The following is a 23,658-nucleotide window of genomic DNA, read 5'->3' on the forward strand; positions in this document are numbered from 1 at the left end:
CCTGAGATGGGCAGAACATAGGAAAGATACATTTCCTTGGATATAGTCATTTACAACCTAAATGAAACACGCACTGGCTGTCTGGCATGTTGACACCTCTTTATTGGAAAGTCCATGTTAGGACAGGCTTCACCCCCAGAATCTGGCACCTGGAGGCCTCATGACATGAAATGTGAAACATGAGGATTTCCCCAAATCCCACTCACATTTCACACCTGTCCAGGGTTCATCTTCAAAACAGCTGGGGAGGGGCCCAAATTAGTTTCAGAGCATGGTGTGTGTGTGTGTGTGGGGGGGGCTGTTTGTACCACTGTTGGTGTCTGTCCAGGTTCAGGACATGAAGACAGACATGAGGAACCTGCAGCAGAACAAACATTGCTCCTGCAACCATTTTTTGTAGCCGAAAGTGGCACAGGTTGGAAGGGAGAGAAACCCAACATTCCCTTTGCCACCATACTATGCTACACCATGCTATGCTCCACAAGCAATTTGCCCCACCCAACTGTTCTGAAGGTGAGTCCAGGTCAGAGGTGAAACATTTTCTATAATCAGACCCTGAATGGCAACTTTCTTCATAATGGCCTATTGCGCATAGACTGCTTACCTTGGGGATCTTCATGAGCTACTCAGCGTGCAGTGGGCTTGCAGAGGGATCTCCTCATGTTCTTCTGTTTACATGCAAGGAGTCATCCCTCCAAGGTCCTTCTGCTGTGAACTCTCCAGGTCTCGTTCTCTTAACTCTACCATCAAGTGATTCTTAAAGGCTCATTTTAAAGCCTAATAAGAACAGGGCACAGGCACAGATCTCACTATACCTAGTAGTCAGAATTGCTGGTTGGCCTCTCAACTGCACTTTTATCCATATTACTGTTCCAAAAATAACACACACACACCTCAAATGAAACAGCAAAGCAATTCCCTGGACTACACACTGCCAAAGAAAGGTACATTGTGCTAGAGTGTTGCTAGAACTGATATTCGCTCCCTCCGCCCACTTCCTGCTGCCGCCGCTGCTACCAGAGAACAGAGAGGCTTGTTATTTCTAAGCACTCCCTGTTCTTATTAGGCTGAGATATCAATTTATCAACATGAAATGAAAAGGTTGGTGTGTTTTGGCTAAGCCCATGTGAGTGAACTTCTTTTCTTTAACTTGAAACAGCTAGCAACAAGGGGGAAAGCAAGGGAGAGAAAAGGCTGGCCATGAGGGAAGGAAAATCTCTGTGGCAAAGCTATGCTCACTAGCAAATCTCCCCACTCTGGCGACAAAGCAAATTAAAAGTCATGCTAAAAATAGTCTTGCTTGCCATGGAGAGAATGGAAAGTGAACATGGGACTCCAGGAAATAGGTCTGTACAAGGAATCTTGCTGCTATGGACATTTGCCTCCATCGCTCAGCAAGCACATTGTACAAAATTGGCCAATGTTATTTTGAGGAAAACTAGACAAAGAAAGATAATACCCTTTTCATACATGAAAAGAACCTCTATACACAAAATACATAGTAATAAAAGCAAGCAGCTCATCAGAGCTGGTTTCTTATTTTAGATCCTTTTTTTAAAAAAATCCTGAAATTGGGCTGCTTGCTGTGTTCACAATTTTACAGTATTGTCCTACACTATTTTTGACACTGACAAAGCATATGAAAATCAGACTTCAAGTGTTTTTAAACATTTATATTTTAGACTTTCAGAGTTAGACTCCACAAAGATTTAGCTGAAATTAGTTTTTTTTAAAAAAATCACTTTTGCATGCATGTCGGCAAAACTAAGTGTGCCAGATGTTCACATTCCTTGGAGAGATTATTACTATTTATTTATTCATGTAGCAGCATTTCTCTCACATCCAATGGTCTGACAATGGACTACACAACACACTCACTACACCCAAGACAAGAGAACTATGTGGGTCAAGTCGAGAGGTGAAAGCTGTGTCAAGGGTTCCAGTACTGACTCTACTACTTATGCATTTGACCATTTAAAATGTTATTCATATTTCCCCATATTATTCTAATGATTTAGGGTATATTCTGAAATTTGACAGAAAATAGCTTTTTCATTATTGGAGCTGCAGATAACCCCTGAGAATGACACACTAATAATGGGGTCTTATTTTAACATTTGAAAAGGTGTTTCTGCTGTGGGTTCCCCATCTGTACAATTAGAGAAAATTACATTGAATTAATGTTCTATTAGTTGTGCATATAAGTCTATGGAATGAGGCTGCCCAGATTTAAAAAAACAACTAATTACTGAATGTTGTTTACAACCATCTAAAGATCCATGGAAACATATGGGCATTGGGGATTAGATATTTATGAATGGGGAGGGTTCTCTCCATTACCGTACTCCTGCTTGTTTGTAGCCTCTCCATAGCTCAGTGCAACACAGCTCAGTACTCCATAGACTACTCTACAACATCTAACCTATGCCTTGCAGTCCATCTCTAATGCAGTGTCCCTGCATAAACCAGTCCTAGCCACTAGAAAACAGCTATGGACGTATGAAAGCTCTGTATTTTTTTGCTCTGCCTTTATTCACAACACTCCACTCTACTCATTTTATAGTAGTTCAATAGTGACATTCATAACTTTCAATGCAATTTAACTAATCCATTTAGACAGGGAAGGCTGCAATGATCAGTGCTGCGAAAGAATATTTCTTGCTGCTATTCCATAGTTTTCTGGTACATAAAACAGCAAAAGTAATATTTAATACTTTAATACTTAAAGCTACATAACAGGTGGCTGACTACGTTCCGTACATTTCCAGTTCAATTTTCTCTGACAAATTGATATATATTTCATCATAAGGGCTAGTAGCAGAATGACTGCATTTATATACACTGCTTTCAGAAAGGAGAAAATGCATTTTCCTGTAGCCTTACAAAATTGCTGCTCCTGGCAGAATATAGTGAAAAGAGGGGGGGGGGGGCGGGAGTCAGATTTGACCCAAGTGACTTGTTTTTGTTTGCTTTTTTAAAAAATGATATAATGATTCTTTTCATTCTGTATTGGGTAGATTTACACATTGTTGTGAGGACCAGAACTGTTCATGTTAAAAAAAAACATTCAAGAAAGGAAGAGAATTTTATAAAAATTATAACCAGATTTTCAAATACAACTATTCTAAATTAGGAATGACTCTTACAGAGTAATTCTAGGCGAAATGGGCCGGGTGTGTGTGTGTTGGTCTTACATAGCTGACCAACCCTTACGCTGATGTATCTTGGAGATGTGCCAGTATAAAGGCTAGTTTAGCTGGCACAGACAGCACTTTGCAAAAAAATCCCTGCAGAGCCACTCTTGGGCACCCCCACTTCTGCACACCGGTGCAACTCAGGTACAGGGCCCTCTGTTGGTGTTGCTGTAGACAGCTCACACAGGACATGGCTGGATTTAGTCTGCTCCCCAATGCTTCTCCGCCTGGGAAAGCCCTGATAGGCACAAAGTTGCACCAAGAAAAAAAGGCAGCACACCCCACAGGCATCCATGCAGTGGCAAAGAACAAGTGATCTCCCCACCGCTGTAGCCACATCTGTGTGGCTCCAAGCAGCTTAGGATGATAACTAGGGATATGATAAAACACCGCCCTTCCCTGTGGAGGCCATGGCCCCTGCCCAGCAACCACTCACCCTTCCTCCCTAGCTATACCAAAAAAAAAAAAAAAACCCTAGCCAAGATGCCACACAACTCTTAAGGTAGAGAGTGCAGGCATGGAATGCTGTCTCCATGCAGACTCAGAGTGAGTGGTGAGGCACCTTGGTGGTAGGAAAAACAGAGACAAGGCTGTTGGCTGGGTGAGCAGCACTTGCAAACACCTAACAGGGGAAGCAAAATCCACAGTTTATGGGCTGGGGCTGACCTTTCTCAGTTCTGAACCCAAACAGGTAGCCCATCTCTGCAGCCAGTGCCCAAAGTGACAGTCGCTTACTGACAGGTAAGCAGGGGACTGTTCTCCCAAACTCCTTTGCCCCTTTCCCTTTGTTTGTGGCCAGGGGTGCTTGAGGAATGGCACCTTCCACCACCCAAGCCCGGCAGCCAGCGGGAATGGCAGGAGCCCCAGACCCTCTCCCTACCATCTCCCTCCCACACAAGGGATTTGGTGCCTGGGGGAGGGGGTCCAAGCTTTGGGGTCTGCAGTAGACTGGCAGTTCAGGCAGTTGCCAGGTTCCCTCTTGGACAGGGCGCTATGTGGGGGTGGAGCCCTTCATGCTGTGTGGGAGGATAACTACACAATCCTTGAACTCATTCCCTTGCAGCAGCAGACTCCTGTGAAATGAGTGCCAAGGTGGACCCACCATTGCTATGCGTTTGGAGCACCAGACAGGTGAGGGCATTTTGGATGGTACAAGCCTTTACGGGGGTGGGAGGATTGCAGCAGAGGTCCACACCATGGGTCACAGAATGGACTCTTGGGCAACCTGAGGGACCTGTCAGTGCACACCAAGGAGCTCTTGACCCTTTGCTGCAGATGCACGTATCCATGCTTTGTCATTCTGCAGGTAGAGATTCCACAGGAAGAGCTCCAGCTCTTCCCATGCCACATTGTGCCTTGGCCACAGAATAAGCCTGCTTTCAAAAAGCATCAATTGTATGTAGCCTGCTGCCCCTTTTGATCCTCTGACCCATTTGGAAGTTGACCCATATAATTTAAATAAAGCTTCACTTCATAACAAAACATTGTTATAAAAGCTGCTTGGAGGTTAAGAGGAAAGATAGGAAGCGAAGAGAACTTGCTTTGAATAGTTTGATACAAAAATCAAAGTGTGCTTGTTGTGTGTTATGGAGCCACCTAGGGGAAGCCCAAAGGGAGCACAAAACTATGTGATATGGTTCATCAGTGTTTGCACACACACACACACATATATACAGATTTTCAGAGGTGAATTTTACGCCTGTTCTGGTAAGTTATCAGAAAGGGCTAAAAGGTCTTGTGCCAGACATTCAGAAGTTCATTAACAGACTGAGCTGCCCACGGGGAAAAGCTGAGATGAACATTTGGCAGGGAAGCTTTTAGATATGGTGGGATCTCAGTCACAAAACTCAATCACAAAACTACCTATGTGAAAGGTTCCCATCTGTGCTTCCTACCCTTTCTATCCTTTCAAAACTTCTGCTAGGGTGACTACCTGGATCAGGCGTCTAGTATACATTTTCTTACTCAGTTTTGCATCTTCAGGGGCAGGATGGCCAGAAACCATTCCAGGATCACCAGCATCAGGATCTACTCCTGTGTGGACTAATCCACCATCACATATGGACAGCAGGGATCCCAGGATCAGCCACAAAGCTCTCAGGCCATGATGGTCCCCTGATAACAGAACTGCATTTGCTGTACATATCCACATGTCCTCACTTAGGATTTTCCAGTTATTTTCCTTAATCCCACATCAGTGACAGCCTAGATTTTAAAAAGGATCCTTTCTTGTATACTTGTTTGCTTCAGGGCTGACTCAGTTCTGCTCTTTCATTTTATTTCTCTGTTACTGGGCAGCCTGACTTAGAAGACTCAAGTTACAAACAAGACTCAATCTACAAACAAGAATATGTACAGGTTTTGTCCCCCGGCTCCAGATTGCCTAGATACGCCTCTGCTTAGGAGCTGTGGACTCTAATCTGGAGAACTGGGTTTGATTCCCTACTCTTCCACATGAAGCCTGTGGGTGATCTTGGGCCAGTCACAGTTCCCTCAGAACTCTCTCAGCCTCACTTATTTCACAAGGTATCTGTTGTGCGGAGAGGAAGGAAAGAAGCTTATAAGCTGCTTTGAGACTCCTTACAGTTGAAGAAAGTGGGATATAAATCCAACTCTTCTTATAGCCCAAACCTGTATTTCCCAAATTATCCCATTCCTAGCATTAAATTCACTAATTTTTGGTGGTTGAATCAGATGGTGATGATCGAAATCTTGGAGTCAACAGGTAAAAATATCAAATGAGCAGTGTTTATCTGACAGTTTGAAAGTCACAGGAAACTGAAATAATTATAAATAACTGCACTTAAGCCACAAGGGTAAAATAATTAAGATACTGGATAGAAGGAAGGAGTCAGATCACAATACAAAGATCCACTTCATTGTAGGTGTCTAGGTACAAGTGTTTTTTTTTAAAGACATTTTCTGTACTTTAAAGGTCAGTCTTCCTGGCTGTGGGTCCACAGCCATGCAGAGGAGTTAATCCCACCTTATCTTTAAAAAATACCTTATGCAGCAGCTGCAAACAGCATCCTTAGTTGCCTCTGGAAGAGGACATAATAATCAGTAAAGGAAGGAGAACTCATGGTAATGAGATCTCCTTCCTGTGCAGATTACCTCAGCGTGAAGCCACAAATCTTTTTTTTTAAATGCCACTGAAGGTTACAGTTGTTTCTCAATAACTATGCCCAAGTGTGCACAATCTGATGACTTTCACACATCCTTCCAAAAGCAGAACTATGAATACCTGAGGCAAATCTCCTTTGAAAACAACCTGCAACAAATGATATATACTGGTTAAGTAGCTAAACCCTCACTTTTCAGTAGTGTGGATTCCTTCACTCCTGAAATGAATAAGATTCAGTTGAACGGCCCTTTCGGGGCCTCCCTTGTTCAAGCCAATCACAAAGGTTGCGCAAAAAGCAGACTAGTGGGACAGATTAGTGGGACTCTCTGCCCTGTTTGCCAGTTCTAAAGCGAGATGACAGTGGGACTTCAAAAGGCCAACAACAGACCTCCATTCTCCCCTGGGCATAAAAGCCCCATCATATTGAGGTATAATGTTTATCATTGATACCCTGAATTTCAAAATTAATTTAAAGTAATTGTTATGTTGAGGGACAAACACATTTAATATTAAATTGGACTGAAACAGACTTCCCTCTGTGATACACCTCTGAAGATGCCAGCTACAGATGAAGGTGAAACATTAGGAACAAGATCCACCAGACCATGGCCACACAGCTAGGAAAACCCACCACAACCAGTTGAATCCGGCTGCGAAAGCCTTCGACAAATCATTGTTTGTTTGAATTCAGTAAGTTTGTAGAATCAGGTGGAATTTAATAAACTCAGAAGGAAACCCAATCAAACATTGACCAAATCAAACATTCCAAAAGATTTCAGATTTCACCATCAGCTTACAAGACCCACAAAATGAACAGTTTCTTGGAACTATCAGTTCCATACGCAACTGCCTTTTGTGATTGTATTAAAGATTAACGTGACCTTTGAACACAGCATCCTATATGCAAACACTCATCCTAACTGTCTTCGGCAATATTAACAACTCTTACAAGGGTCGCAACCAAGTCACAGCTCAACGATCTGCATAGCTGGTTCAGGATTTTTAAATAATTCATACCCACTAAATATAAAGACTACCCAGCAGAAACACACCAGCACCACTTACACCCCATTTGCTTGAGATTTACTTTATGCTTTCCCTATTCACTTGATATTAAAGTTGCCACCTTTAAGTTCCAAAAAGTTTTGCACCTCCCAATTAAATACCTCTGAGCACATTTCCCCCAATAGTGATATTTGGGCTGGTGGGATGAGAGGAATTATTCCATCCATACATAGCACTCTGAGCTCTTCTAGAGAAAGGAAGGTCTAGAAGTAGGATAGAATTATCAAAGGCTTTCATGGCCGGAATCACTGGGGTCTTGTGTGGTTTCTGGGCTGTATGGCTGGGTTCCAGTAGCATTTTCTCCTGATGTTTTGCCTGCATCTGTGGCTGGCATCCATTGATGCAGGCAAAACATCAGGAGAAAATGCTACTAGAACACAGCCATACAGCCCAGAAACCACACAACAACCCAGGACAGAATTAGTTTGGAAACAACAAAAAGCATTGACAACACTCATTTATACCCTTCTTTATCAGCAGACAACCAGGGGATGAGGATTTTAGTCCAGCCAATAAAATTAAAACTGACTGACATCAAGGTTTTTTTTTAAATTTTTTATTGATTTTCACAATATATTTGACAGGTTAGAATCAGAAAAATACTAGAAAATAGATACAAGTTAGACAGAGAAAACATCTACCCTAAATTATATTGATTAATCATTACATAATGGATCCCAATATATTTGAATATTGTTGGAGAAACCATTATGGAATCTTTAAATCACTACCGTTTATCCACCTACTCCAAAACATCTTCACTGGTTAGATTGTTATACCTTAAGCATTATCAATTTTTTAATCCTCACATTATTTTTGTTTTTACACAATCTATTCAGCTTCTATAAAAAGCGATCTTTAATATAAAAAGGGAAAGTTCCCATTTCTCATTACATTCATATTTTGAGCATCTGTTAACAAGATTCTGAGCATCTGAGCATCATATTCTGAGCATCTGTTAACAAGATTGGTTAGTTTGGCCCTAACCAATTGGTTAGTTTGGCCCTAACTATGCTATTTTGAGAATAGCATATTCTCTGATTTTATCTTCCCAGCATTTTATTGTAAGCTCTTTATCAGATTTTCAACTAGTTGCAGTTGTTACTCTTGCTGCAGTTAAGAAGTGCCAGCATGACTGGCATCAAGTTTTAATTGCTGGGGAGAAAACAAACGGGGGTAGTAAGTGAGTGTTAAGGAGAATACAGACTCTTAAAATAATTCTCTATAGGAGCTGGTCCCTCTAAACCTATGAATCGTGAGCCCTCTCAAACAAAAACCCTGCAACAGAAATACACTTTGCACCGGCTCAGAGGCCTCCTTTAAAAATAATTCTGAATTAAATTCCAGCATGAAGCCCTCTTAATCTTGTTATCGTTGAAAATAAATCCCAAGGCGAAGAAGAGCAAAGGGAAATTAAGTTATGAATCTGGCTTTTCGGCAGCCCGCAAGCTACGGACACGTTTGCCTCCATACAAAGCTACGCTTTTCACTTTCCTCTGAGGGAAATATATACCTCCTCCTTTTCCCCACCCCGGGTTTTACCTCAGAGGCGGAAGGAAAAAAGCCGGCGCAGGCTGGTCAAAGCAGGGAAAGCGGCGGAAGGTGGAGAAGCAGCTGCCGGATGTGGCTGGCTGAGAGGCGGCCTCCATCTTGGTAAGGTCTGGCGGTCATCGTGAGTACAAGAGGCGATGAATTAGGCAGTCGGGGCGGGCCGCCGTTTCTCGCTAGCTGTGAAAAGGGGCGGGGCAGAAGGTGTCCTTCGGAACTCACTGCCACCACTACATCGTGGCAAGGCTTTCCGAAGAAGTCATCGGGTCGCAGCTCCTGCCTTATATTTGTCGTGCTCGGCAAAACTTGTGTGAAAAATCCAAAGGGATGAGAAAGCGACGTGCCTGCCGATACAATTCGACTTTAATTGAATGACTCACGGGAAATCCTAGGGAGTCCTAGGTGTGTTAGGCTCGATTTGCAGGAGAAGGGATAAACCGATACAGTGGTGAAAAATCAACGTGAAATAGACTAAGGAACGCCTTGGAAGTTAGGGTTTGGGGATGGTCCTCTACATTAAAAGCTCCCCACAAATAGAAAACTAGCTAAGCAAGAAAAAAGGGGTGGAAGTTTTGGGGTGTTGTGTGATTTCCGGGTTGGAAGTTTTCTCCCTGTTGTGGTTGGTTTTTTGTTTAAACTTTAAACACATGCCCATCAGGACATGAAGCGGTCTTGTACTGCGTTGACTTGTCGGTCTGTCTATCAAATTCAATATTTGTCTACTTTCAACAGGTCTTAGGAAGGAAGTCTCCCACTTTGCCTTTTATCAGATCCTTTTCACTGGAGATGCCAGCAATTGATTTTTTGCTGTTTTGCATATATACAAAGTAGATGCTGTACCAAATCTGAAGGAGAGTGGTTTTTGTTTTTTGTTAACAAAAAGCATAAATGGTGCCATCTGTTATACCACTTTATTCTCCAAGGTGTATAAGTTAGGCCTTGCACTTCCAAACAATGGTGGGCAGGCTTCAATTCTGAGAGAAGTGGGGGGGTTTTTTTGTCAGAGCCCCGGGGGGGGGGGGGGTTCACTAGTTGCAAAGATGCTCCTTACAAAGGACTGGATTCCATTAAGGAGCTGGGTATGTTTAGCCTGGAGAAGGTTAAGAAGTGACAAGATGGCCATTTTTAAACATTTGAAGCGATGTCATGTTGACCATGTAGCAAGCTGGTTTTCTGCTGCTTCAGAGACAAGGACGAGGTGTAATGGATTCAAAGTACAGGAAAAGAGATTCCACTTAAACATTAGAAAGAAGAAAGAAGTTTCTGACAGTAAGGAATGTTCAACCATGGAATACACTGCTTCGGAGTGTGGTAGAGTTTCCTTCTTTGGAGATTTTTAGACAGAGGCTGGATGGCCATCTGAGGAGGGTGTTTTGCTTGTGAATTCCTGCATGATGGGGTTGGACTTGATGGCCCTTGTGATCTCTTCCAACTCTATGATTCACCACAGAACCCATAACCTGAAGCCCCTGAGCATGATCAGATTAGTTACTACATAGCAAAGACTGTAAGTTCAGATCCAAAGAATGCTTCATGTAGTGACCTGGCAAATTAAACGTCCAGCACATATTACTGTTTTACAGGTGAGGAACCCTGAGGCCAAGAGACCAGCAATTAGCCACTTGCTTTTATTTATTTAATTTATTTATTATTCGATTTATAGGCCGCCCCATCCCCGAATTGCTCTGGGCGGCTCACAACACGGCTATTATTCAAACAGCAATCACATAAAACTTAACCTATTAGCCAATTAAAATTAAGCAGCAATTATATACGATAAATAAGATTGAACAACAGAAATAATTTAACAGTTGATCAAATCGTTAATTAAAATTAAGATTAAAGTTAAAATCGGCGCCCGATCTATAGGCTAAAAAGGGAGGGAACAGGAGGGCCTGCGATGGTATCAGAGAAACAGGCCCAGCCGGGATGGAAAAGGATGGACACAGGCAGCCTCAGTTGCGATTCCAGCTTCAGTGGGGGGCAGTAAAACCGCGGCCAGCCCCTCCAAAAGCCCGGTGGAATAGCTCTGTCTTGCAGGCCCTGCGGAACTCACCAAGGTCTTGCAGGGCCCGGATAGTGCGAGGTAGAGCATTCCACCAGGCAGGGGCCAGAGCCGTAAAGGCCCTGGCCCAGGTCGAGGCCAGCCGCATTGTCGCAGGGCCAGGGGTCACCAGCAGGTCTGCCACTGCTGAGCGCAGTGGTCTGTGGGGGACGTAAGGGGTGATGTGGTCCCCCAGGTATGCGGGCCCCATGCTGCGTAAGGCCTTAAAGGTCAATACTAGCACCTTGAAAACGATCCAGAACTCCACTGGGAGCCAGTGCAGACGGCGTTAACACAGGGGTGATATGATCTGAATAATCACCACCTGTCAGCAGCCTGGCAGCTTTGACAGACTTTAAGAATTGTAGTTTGTGTCAACATTCTTACTTGTGACTTTATGAGAAAGGAGAATGTTTGCAGTTAGACTGGTTGCTCAAGCGAGGCAGGATGGCTCCACACAATGGTGGAAGCTTTCTGGAACTCAGGATATGGCAGTGGCGTGCGGATGGAAGATTAGCCTGAAAACAGTGTCTAAGTCAGGGAGCAATTAGGGTTCCTTGCGATTTCTGAATCAGTATCTTTAGGGAATCAATCATGAGTTGGTGAATCGCAGTCTACCTTCTTATCCCTGCTCTCCCTTTCAGTGATATATTTGTTACATCGTTTTTTGAAAGAGCTCAAGGAATCACACACGGTTCTCATAGCAACAATGTGAGGTAATGCTGAGAGATAGTGACTGGTCCAGTGTCACCCAATAGGCTTCATGGTGGAGTGAGGGCTTGAACACGGGTCTCCTCAGCCCTAGTTCATCAGTTTAACCATTATATTGGTTCAGGCCTATCTGCAGTCCCATTATTGGGGAGTAAAATGTCATTTGGCTAATAAAATATTCTAGGGCAACTGTGATTTGAGGTGATATTGGAATCCCCTTCAACTTTCATGTGGCAGTTGAGAATTACTCTACTCTGAGGCAACTGTGATTTGAGGAGATATTGCAAAACTCATACAATTTGATATGGCAGCTATTGTAGTGTGGCTTGTGACAGGTGAATTAAACAAGCTCTGAGCACTAGTCAGGAGAGAGCTGTTCTTAATTGTGCTTTTTTCTGTTTGGAAATTGAAGATGTCATGAGAGGCGTATAGAGAAGAGCATGACACTGAAGAAAAATGAAGTTTGCCTGTCTTTCCTTCCGACAACCGTATGCTGGTTTCGTGTTAAATAAAGTCAAAACAGTGGAGACCCGTTGGCGCCCATTGCTGGCTGAGTACAAGTCTTGCACCCTTGCTATCCACATTGCTTTTAAAGACTGGGATGACATCACCTGGAAAGATATCCTCGGCAACAGGCTTGGCATGACATCGCTTCAGATTGAAGAATTGCTATATGAAGGTGAAAAGTTTGGCAGAGGTATTATAGCTGGTAAGTGATGGTGACACTTGCGTTGCCTTTAATGTATCTTACTTCAGCTAGGACTTGACTGAGAACAAAGGGAGCCACAGTGTGTTGCTCACAGTCCCGAATTTCACCAGTTTACTTGAGAAGAAAGACAGTGGCAGAAAAAAAGGAAATGTAAAAGTGGGCATCTTTCCCTTCATAAAAAAACACCACTGCCTCATATATGTAATTTCACAGGCCTTTTCCGTAGTAGAGAAGTCTGCGTAGTCTCCTTGGAAACCAGAAATGGGAAGCTGACACAGATTTTGTTCTGAATAAACTAATGCATATTTGTTGTTTAAATATAGGGCTAATTGACATTGGAGAAACATCACAATGTCCAGAAAACTTATCTCCTGAAGATCTCTTGGATTTGGAAAATAAAGCCATACTCTTGGGCTTGGAGCAGAAATATTTGACAGCTATTTCAAATCCGAGGTGGCTGTTAGAACCGATTCCTACCAGAGGGCGCAAAGGTGTCTGGCAAGTGGAAATTCCAGATGAATTGATTCCTTCCATGTAATGCAACTGAAGATGTTGAGCCGGCAGCAGCTTGACTCTATGGTGCCAACTTAGATGCTGCCCTTCATTGTTGCTGATCCTTACACATGGATATCTGGATTAGGGTTATGAGGTGAAGACCCTGAAACAGGTGGTTAAAAAGGGGAGGGGATCACTTTTGATGCTACGGACATAATGCAGTGGTAGTGACCATTCGCATATGTGCAATTTGATTAAGCTTCTCATTACTGGATAAGTGTGAATAATTGTATGCCTTTAATGTATGGCATAACTAGGGGTGTTTTATTAATCAGATGAGTAAACTAACTGATACTCAGTTGATCCTTTTTTTCCTTTCTAGGGTTTGTCACTGTTCCTGCTAGGTGTTCAGGCCAGCAATAGGTAATTATTCCCAGCTAGACACATTTCTTGTCACGATCCCAAGAACATAGTATTCATATACTATGAAAATTGCTAAGCGCTTGGCTCAAGTTCCTTTGGGCCCAAATCTCATTGTTAGACTGGGTCAGCTTCTTTTCTGGCAGCTGTTCTGTGCCTTCAAAAGAAAAGTGGTAGGAAGAAATTTAGCAGCTTCTGTTTTCCCTGCTGTAACTTACCTGTACTTGTATTCCTGCCAGCCATGCAATGAATACTACAGAGATTCTGTCAAGGAGGACAACAACTCTGTTCAAGGGTCATCTCAAAAGATTCATAGCAAGAAGTAGGAAGTCAATCCTAAACTATTCTTGTAAAAGGAGAAACTGTCCTTCCAGTCAGTGCTTCTTTGGGTGCCTTGCCCACCTGAATTATTGGTTCACCCCATCCAAGGATGTTTTTTGAAAAGTCTTTTTAATTTGCAGCACGGCAGTTGTTTAAATAATGAGCATTTTGTTAACTAGAAAATTTTCCATGAGGAAACATCAGTGGCACTTGGTATCCCACTTTTCCAAAGAGGTAGTTCTCCAACACCAATTCAGTTGGCCTACCCAGTTCTGTTATTCTGATGCTTAATTGATCATGAAAAAAAATCTCACTTGTGAAAATAAGCAGAGTGCTTAAAACAGAAAGATATAATATAAGGTATTTGGTATACAGAGATCAAAACAGCATCTAAAGGACAATTTGACTAGGCAAAAAAACCACCCTTCTCATTCAAGTTACACATTTCTGATATTTCAGACACTAACATACATAAGACATTTACACATGAGCTTTGCAGGAAGGCTCTAGACATTTGAGTTAGTTGTCAGGAAACTGCTGGTTTTCTACTCATTTATCTGAATAGTCACCTGCATGAATGTCTGACTAGGTTTTGGCTTCAGAAGCGGACATCTTAGGAAATGCAGTGACCTCAGATGGTCCTTCATCAATCATGCTTATGTGCTCCTTCTCAAATGTGGAATTTCCTCTGAATCTCTTGGCAAATTTATTTCAGTGCACCACAACTTTGCCAACCTGTTTTGTCTCACTCCATATACAATAATTGGCACAAAACATTAATGGGGATATTCACAGACCCTTCTAAACTTTGGTCCCAAAATCTGTGGGAGTAATTTTGGAATACTGTTTTTCTACATTGAAATATTTCCGATTTAAAACAGCAAGTTAAGCACAACTAAAAGAACACCTTCATTTGCAAGGTTATGCTGTTATGTTCCTTGGTTCATTTCAGCTGATCAGAACTGGACATTCCTGAAACAAACAAAACTGGACATTCCCGCTGCTCAGGCTCAACATAAAGTGATCCTTTGCGAAAAGTGACTTACTCTTTCCTGTTTCTGTGCAGACTAAAGATTGCTATCCTACATGTGTCAGGGACCAACAGAACAACTTTCTCTTATCAAACAATTAGTAGCTGTTACTGAAGCTGCATTACTACATAACTTTTATTTCATATTATTGTAATTTCAAATTAGTTATAAGTATAATTTGAATAATTCAGTAGGCAGTATATTATTGTACTCGGTTCTGCAATAAAATGTACTAAATGTTAAAATAGTATATGGCTGAAGGTAGGCTAATTGTAATCACTAACTTTTATTTCAAACACACTTCTTCATACATACAGCTGTCAGATTATCTGGATGTCTGACAAATACACAACAATCTGCAAAAGTATTTTGAGAAATGAACATACAGGGTAGATATTATTGCATCACAATATGATCCATCTTGGTAAATCTACTTTAGAATCCTATGCAGAATTACTTTACTTCTAGTCCCTTTGATTTCAAGGAATTTAAAGTGAAGTAACTCTGTACAGGATTACACTGTTAGTGTCTCATGGAGCACAAGCTCATAATCTGTGGTAAACAAGGAGCAAATCACCATTGCCAGTTAGCTGTGTGACATAATTACTAAGATAAGTGCTAGGATTAAGAAACTATGATTTGAGATGGATCAAAAAGCCACTTTAAGCACTGGCTCAAAGTTGCCTGCCCAAACTGACCTTAATGTGACAAGTGCATTGGTTGGATTACACTGGTATCTGTCTTGCAGCCAAAGGAGGGGGGGGGGGCACAAATCCACCAGTGGGAGAGTTTCAGGGCCATGCTGGTGGATTTGCCCTGGTGGAGGGGTGAACTGCGGGCAGGCAGCTGCTGCAGCTCTCCCTAATTTTAACTTGTATTTCTCATGTTTACAGTATTGAAGAAAATAAGTTACTTTATCCATCCATGATGAAAGAAATACAAAAGTTAACCTAGATAAGAAAGAAGTTTATTCTTTGGTCACTCTGGATTTCCCTATCTCTCCTGCAGAAGGGTGGGATTTTGGAAGTTACCACTTTCTTTATCGATGGTAGCCAGTGTATTCTGTCACTTTGGGTCCTACTCCTTTGGAAGCGGACGCAGTATTTGAAGTACAGTTACAGTTAGGACAGTGGTGGTATGCAGGGGTTCGGTGATGATGGGAAGATCGTGACATGGAAATGGCAGAAGCAGCTGCTATCATAGGCATAGAGAACCATGGGTTACAAAATGGAAGCAAACTGGCCCAATGAGCTTGCATGGCTGATAAGTCTGGATACATGGTTGGGAAGGCTGGCAGCCCCATCATTGGTGCAAAGGGGCTGTTGGGGACAGGTGGTATAACATGATACAAAGAAGTAGCAGATGTGGTGGTGGTGGAGTCTATTTCGTGCGTGTTGACTCGAGCATGGTTGGTGTGCTGGGGTAGATGGAAAGGAGCCAGCTGGTTTATTTTGTTATCACTGTCTTCAGGTGAGGCCTGTTCAGACGGCCTCAGGGGGGTTGGAGAGGAAGTTGTATATCCACTTCTCATCCGGGCTGCTATTCCAGCAAGTCCCTTGCTTGCGGTAGGTTTCGGGTGTCCAGATTTGTGCATTTTATCCTTTGGGGAAGCTGCAAGGAAGCTGTTCTCCCTAGAATCATTTCCCAGTGCAGTTTGACCATCTGGGCTTCTTGATCTGCTCCTCAGGCAGCTTTCACTGTAGTCCGGTTCTAATGAAAAAGCAACTGGTGGGATACTTTTTATTCCAACTCTTCTTTTGCACCTTGCAAGTAAGTGAGGACAACCCCTCTTAAAATTGGGGTTATGATAGAACTGTAACTAGAAAAAAATCCAGAGGAATAAATTAGGCTTCAGAAGACAAAATAGCCAAGTGAGGCATACAAACCTGCAGGTCTCTATAGATATCTTGAATTTCCTGTCCTGTCTTCCAGTCAAAGGCCCTCTACAGTGGGATCTTGTTTCAAAACATGCATATTAACCTGGGCATTTCTCTAGCCTTTTAATTCTGCACTGAAGCAGTAAATGTAAATTAGGATATAGCACCTTTCTATATCCTTTCACCTTACCTAACAAAATCTAAGCAAAGGTTATAGATTTCTGTTTGTCTCTTAACTATCCATATCTAAGGGGACTGCACTTACTTGCTGACAAAGGAACCAGGATTTTCTGGAAGCAAAATCTTGTAGTTTCTGGAAAGTGGTAACATGTTTCACCATCAGAGGAAACATTAAAAATTGATGGTATTTATATGGGAATGTTAATATAATCTGAATAACAGACATATTATATAACCTATTGTGTCTTCTGTGAAATGTTTAATTTCAGAAGTCACTTTTGTATACAGAAAGAAGGCTTTAGTGTAATGGGCATAATACTGTCAATGTTCAGCACTTTCAAGCGTGTGCTTATACCTCCGCCACTGAAGTCAATGGGGTATACAGATACTTTGGCTGGAGTGGGCTGAGTCTCTTTGATCAAGCAGTATAGATTTGGTGTTAAGAGACTGCAATATATTTGAATTAGCTTGATGTATAATGTTAATCCTGTTTATTTTAAGGATCATTTAATATAACTAAAATTTTAATCAATTTTTACAAAAAAACCCGATTTTACAAAAAATCACCCTAGTAGTCTTATAAGATACACTAGCATAATATTATTTTATCTACTTTACCATAACTTATGATGTAACCTGCTGTTTTGTGCAAGATCTGCTTTAGTGAACACAGTACTAAGCTTATCTTATCTAGTAGTAATATGTTATGCCCTTCATTTGCCATTAAACTTAGTAAGGTTAGAAAAAATTATATGGGTACTTATGATCCTTTTATATAAATAATATATGCGTATTTTCCTTTGGGATACATACACCCACACACATTTAAATATTTGTGCTTCTTTTTTTACCAAGGGAAATGCAAGGAGGTTTGCAATAAGTAGAAGGAAACAGTACAAAATATATTAACCATAAACAGTAAAATAAAGCAAAAACCACCAGAGAGGATGGAATAACAATAATAAAACTTATAGCACAATGCAGATGGGGGAGGGGCACTCCATGGCGGCTGGAGACTACACAGTGAAATGCTGCAACACCTCCAATGTTACTCCAGGCAGCACAGCAAGCAGTGGGGCAAAAAATCCCTGCTGCCACTCAGAACACTCCATAGGAAATGACTTATGCCATGCAGTGTAAGTTATCAGCTGCACCAGAGGCCCGATGGAAGTCTAGTAAGGTTGGCTCCACCCTGATGAATGCCCCGAGCTTGCCCCCAGCTATGCCAGCATCTATGTTTCCGGCTGGCACAGCTCTGGGGCCAAAGGCTGTTTCTGGGTCAGGAACTGCAGTTCCATGGCGCAAACCTGTCTCCCTGTTTACCCTCCCCACTGGCCACTTACGCTGGTAGGGTGGGCAAATGTATTCCCACAGCCCTTTGCACTTTCCCCCACATCTGGTTTGGGCTGCCCAGCTCCAAAGGCTTAAGCCTTTGTAAGTAGAACACACTTTTGGCAAACTCATTAGGCAAATATCCTTCAGGAGGGAGTTCCAGAAATGGGTCACAATCACAAAGAAGGGCATACATCTAACTTCTAAATGCAGGGGCATAAGAAGTAGGCCTCTAATAACAGTATCAACTGACAAGTAAATTAATATGGAAAAAGATGGTACTTCAAATATCGACCTTCAATACAGACTTTGATAAGCATTAGCTTATTCACTATTCTACAAGAGAATTACTTATCTGCAACTTTTCATCATCCTCGTCAACTCTATCCTGACTGCCTTTATGAAACATTTTCTCTCCTCTCCCTCTTTTCTTTTTGTGGCTGTGTGCAAGTTTGGCATTTTTGGAGAAAAATTAAAGCTACTCCCCTAACTGAAAGAATTACCCAATAATCTCAAGAGGAGATCGACTGTATATTACTGGATACAAAGAAAAACAAGACAAAGAACTATATGCTAAGTAGCAAAATGTTAAAAAAATGTTAGAATGAAAAGGGGTACTATTTGTGCTCGTGTACATGTAAACTGCAGTTTGTAATCAGCACGTATAGTATAAATGGAAGTGTAGTATTCTAGCATGAAGAAAAGACTCCTCAAATTACAAGATGTTTTGTTTTTATGGTTTGGAATTAACATTGAACTGCTGCCATATTGACTTTGGCTCAGTGGCTTGCCTCCTTTAAACAAGCTTGCAAGAATTAAGACACATACAGAGTGAACAGTGTCCCATTGATCAGGGAAACAACTGCCGATAAGAATGTCTTATTAATCACTTGTTCTAGGTTATTAACCAATCAGACACTCTCATCCTAAATGAATTTGTCTCATTCATATTTCAGTTAACTCTACATTGTATGTGAATTTATTTCAGAATTTGTTTTGGTGCAGCTAGCTGGTACTTGCTCACCATGAGTAATACACAGAATTGTCATTAGTATTATGTGTTAACATACTGAAGGCCAATAGCATCTTAAAGACCAACATTTTCCAGGGTATAAACTTCTGTGAGTCATAGCACACTTTGTCTGATACCATAATATACTTAGAATTTTGCAATTAAGAACAGTCTCTCTTGGCTTGAAACCTAATTTGGTCATGTCTCTCATTATCTGTTCTATTCTGCAATAAGACCAATCTGCACAGTAAAAACAATGGAAATGATGAATTTCAAGAAATCTTTACACATAATGCTGACATCTCACCTTGCTAAATGCATAAGCTGCTTTTTCTTCTGCTAAAAATTCAACAAGAGAGGCAGATCTTTGAAAACTCTGTCTCATTTTGCTAAATCCATAGAGGTTTAGCTGACGAATGAAACTTTTCATGCAGTCCGTTTCGAAGATACGAAGTTGTCCTTTCCTTTCCAAGACCTCTTTTTTGAAAAGTTCTTCATCAATCACGACACAATTCCCATCATCATCCCACCACAGGGATTTAAACTGATCACTTTCAACAATTTTCCAGAGTTTCTTTGGGAAGGTGAGGGATAGGAAATCATTGTCTTCAAGAGAACCATCATCGCCGAGAGCAAGCCGGGGTCTTTTTGCCCAGGGTCCATCATTTAAAGCTTGAAAAGCATTTTCTTCTATCATGGATCGCAAGGCAGAGTCACCTGCTGCTGTTTTGTTATGCAAGGATGAAACTGAGATTGCAGAATGAACCATTTCATCTTCAGCTGAAATATGTTGATTCTGTGCAGCAGCAAGGTCCATGTCCAAGTTTCTCCTCTCACTCTGACAACTTTTTTCAGCTGCCATTTTTGCTAATAGTCAAAACATGTTTGTAAGGCAGCAGTAGGCCTGTTAAAATGATGCTGCCTTGTGGGAGCTTCAATAAGGAGTTCTAGAGCATCACAATGAGACTATCTTGTGTGGGTGTGACATCACAACACGAACTCTGGTTTCCTAGCAAACGAGAGCATAATGACAAAACAACTGGACGTTTGTTACTTCATTGCTGAATAAGAGAAATTAGGACTGACACATTTGATTAAGGATTCACTGCAATAATCACATATACCAGTTGCAAAAATTTTGCATGTTGAATCCAGGCAAGTTACACTAACAAGTTTTTGTTGTTGTTAACTAGAATCCTCTGCTATACTTGAATAACCATACTATTATATTTTGTAATTCATTAAGAAAAACACGAATCTGAGGAAAACATTATCCGTTGCATTAATATTGGAGTGTATAAAAACTTGTCTGCAATAACCCCACAAGCAGGCAAAGGTCTTTCAGATTAGTCTCCACTCTGTACTCTCACAATACCAAGACCTCTTGGCCCTTCACGAAAGAGAAAGGAAAGCAACCTTTGGATTTAGAGCTTTCCCACCCTATTATTTAGCTTCAGCTTTAAAGTGCAAGATGCAAAACACTACCTGAACTCCCTCCTTAACATAAATACCCTCATTATTCCTAATACCCTTCGTTACTCCATAACATCCTGCATACGCTAAGGGCTAAATACCTTGTACACTTTGTATGGTAAATATATAACTATCTTTGTTTGATTTTAAACCAATTGTTAGAGAGCAATTTTCACCCTGCCTCATTTATAAAGAGAAAGTAGTTTCTCACCCACACTCTTGATACTGATTTCCTAACTGATCATAAGCAAATTCCCAGTATGGGAAATAAACTGGGAGCACTATATAAATTGTTTGGGGTCTCATGGCAACTACCAGGAAGCTATGGGGGGTGGGGCAGGGTTGAATCCAGGCAAGACCCAGGTATTGCTGCTAGGAAAGTCTGAGACCACGGAGTTGGGTAATATTTCTCCTTGCCTGCATAAATTTGTTGCGAATCTATCGACTCTTCTACCAGCAATACCTCTATCTTGTCTGGATTCAACTTGATAATTACTTATTTGCTATTACTTGTTTGCAACTTGTAAGTCACTTATTTGTCAGCACTTGGCAAGACAGCCTCTTTTCTGATCCAGACGTTATCAACTCATCTTGCAGACAGCTAACCTTGCTGTGTTGATTCATCCTAATGTCATATCTAGGTCAGACTCCTGCCATATACTGTGTGTGGGGCTTCCCTTGAAGATAACTCAGACACTAAGCTTATTAAAAACTCAGTCTCCATTTATTAATGGGTAAGAACATTTGGGAGTAGGGCGGTATATAAGATTAATAATTAAAATAAATAAATAAAATACCACTTCTGGACATTTTCTCTGGTGTCCTATTTTCTTCCAGGTTCATGTCAAGGGATAGTGCACAAATATAAAAATTTATGACCTGGAATCCACATTTCTGAAGAACCATCTCTTCCACAAGTTTGCATGGCAGCTATATTTTGTAGACCAAAACTTGTTAATGGTCTTTTCCTTCAAAGTGGCACAACCGGGCACATCCCAACTCCTATGCATTTTCCGCAGTTGCTGAACAACTGTGCAACAATCTCCTCCTTGAGGGTCTCATAATTACTGGCTTTAAAAACAGTACTTTAAAAAAAAATCACAGTGAATTTGTATGAAGTTTCTGTGAAACATTTAGCACTTGAGTTGTTGTGATGGAAATAGTGATTTGATGTTTAAGAAAGATGCTTTTAATTGATTTTTTTGCCACTTTGGGCTTTAATAAAGAAAGGTGAGTAGTATATATTTATTCATTGAAAGTAAACAAATTTTGAACCTATATGGCACAGTCTGATTGGTGTGTTTTTGTTGGGAGTTACAGAAGTTTAGTAAAAATAGCATTGTAGGTGTTTAAAAGGCAGAACCACACTGGCTCTGAGCCTTTCATGCAAGCCTCTAGATCTCTGCTGCACAGCTACGTAAACAGGACCATTGATAAAATGGTTTTATTGAGGTGACTTTACTGCCCTTTAGGATTTAAACAGAAATTCTAGGAACCTCTTGCTTTAGTGAGAGTCTCTGCAGATGGATACCATATTAAGGATATTTTTCTGTCCTGTTTGAGATCAGTCCTCCTTTGATTCCTTCTACTGCGAAGTAAAATATATTGCTGTAGGTTGAATTTCAAATAATTTCAAAACTCAGGAAATAATTTGCAGGAGACTTGGGAAGCCCCAAGACACTTGTATAGTCATCATCTCTACAATGGTCTAGGCTAGAATAGTACCAGTGGCAGATCTGAAGGACTTGTGGGGGTCATCTCATTTTCCCTTCCTTACTCTCTTTCACTTTCTGGAAAGCCCCCATAGCCTCTCCCCTTTTCTTTTTTCACTCCAAGCAAAAACTTGTATCTCCTTCCTCCCCAACAGCCTATCTGCAGGAACGCTTTTGCCCTGGAGGAACATGCAAAGACCTGCAGGGAGTACCATACTTTCCTCTTTATTCTCTCCCCACATGACTATTTCTTTCTCTCTTCCTAGTTACTCCCATATCCTTACCTTTCCCTGCTTCCTTTTCTTCATCACACCCAGCCACTAACCTACGCTTTATCTGCACTCCCCCACCTTCAGTTATCTTTATTATTTACTTCATGTACAGTCCACCTTTCCTCCCAATGGAAACTCAGTGCAGCACACCTCATTCTCCTCTCTGCCACTGTATCCTCACAACATTATTTTGAGTTAGGTTAGGCTGATTGTGTGTGACTGGCTCAACATCATCTAGTGAGCTTCCCTGGTAAAGTGGGGATCCAAACTTGGATCTCCTATATATCAGTCTGAAACCCTAATCACTACACACATTGACTTTTTGTAGAGTAGTTCTTGTTGTTGAACACAAGCAGGTGGGCCTGGATGAATCATGTAAGATGGATGATTCACTCAGTAGTTGCTGTAACCCAGTGAGTCCTCTGTCAAAGGTTAAAACACTTCTGGAAAGGGCTCTGCCCCATCCCCCGTGCCTTTTGACAGGAACCAAGCCTGAAATGCTAGCAGAAGTGTTGTGATTGCTTAACACCACCCACAGAGATCATCCATTTCTTAAAACTACAGCTATCCTTTCTATCATTTGGGGAGGGGTTGGTAAGCCCCCACCCCTCACCCCAAGATCTCAGATTTTTCTGCAAACCAGTTGATTGTCAGGCTTGTTGAAAGATCTATCTATATAAAGAACAATCCTTAACAACAGAACTAGCATCGACTGACAATCCCAGTATCACTGAACTATTTTGTATTTGTGAATTGAGCAGAATTCTACACTTATGAAACTTCATGTCACACAATCATTTAATATTAATTCTGTAATGGCAATCTTAATATCAAACCAGCTGAAGTTACTGGTAATTCCCAGGAATCAGTACTATCATAGAAGTAGAAGATTTGCATTCAACAACACAGAAGTCAGCAGTTACAGGGACAAACTAAGTACCAGAATTTTTTCAATGACATACCATAGAAAGAAGAGAGCTAACCACATTTCATGGTTCAGAGGCTATCCTCACATCAAGAACACTGTCAAAGTGCTTTGAACAATTACTGGTGAGACTACATTTTAGAAAAGAAACCTTCTCTTATAATCTCATGAGCGTTTTCACCAGAGGTGGACCAAGGGAAAACTACGCCCAGT

General features: G+C 41.4%; 2 protein-coding genes across 10 annotated transcripts in view; one reads left to right on the forward strand and one right to left on the reverse strand.

The window, feature by feature from the left end:
* The window catches only part of LOC125442437 (protein EOLA1-like), a 34,149-nt gene extending 12,335 nt beyond the window's left edge, over positions 1–21,814 (forward strand). Inside the window, exons 1-4 of one of the 8 annotated variants that reach the window (XR_007246002.1) lie at positions 9,062–9,333; positions 12,099–12,395; positions 12,719–21,270; positions 21,374–21,814. Coding sequence is in view for 5 of the 8 variants with exons in the window: in XM_048513800.1 (XP_048369757.1) it covers positions 12,143–12,395; positions 12,719–12,933 (468 nt within the window). In the remaining 3 variants the exon portion in view is untranslated. The other 7 variants (XR_007246003.1, XR_007246004.1, XM_048513798.1 and 4 more) reach the window with 7 other exon arrangements.
* Positions 14,930–19,925, reverse strand: LOC125442435 (heat shock transcription factor, Y-linked-like). 2 transcript variants are annotated; one of them, XM_048513795.1, is made up of 2 exons: positions 19,371–19,925; positions 14,930–16,475 (listed from the first exon to the last, which is right to left on the reverse strand). In XM_048513795.1, the coding sequence occupies exons 1-2, from the start codon at positions 19,923–19,925 to the stop codon at positions 15,702–15,704; spliced, it is 1,329 nt and encodes a 442-aa protein (XP_048369752.1). In that variant the 3' UTR covers positions 14,930–15,701. The 2 variants fall into 2 exon arrangements, with proteins under 2 accessions (XP_048369752.1, XP_048369751.1); XM_048513794.1 differs by having other exon boundaries at positions 14,930–16,481.
* Positions 21,815–23,658: the final 1,844 nt, after the last annotated feature.

Source organism: Sphaerodactylus townsendi, linkage group LG13 (assembly GCF_021028975.2).
Source record: "Sphaerodactylus townsendi isolate TG3544 linkage group LG13, MPM_Stown_v2.3, whole genome shotgun sequence".
NCBI classification, from domain to species: Eukaryota; Metazoa; Chordata; class Lepidosauria; order Squamata; family Sphaerodactylidae; genus Sphaerodactylus; species Sphaerodactylus townsendi.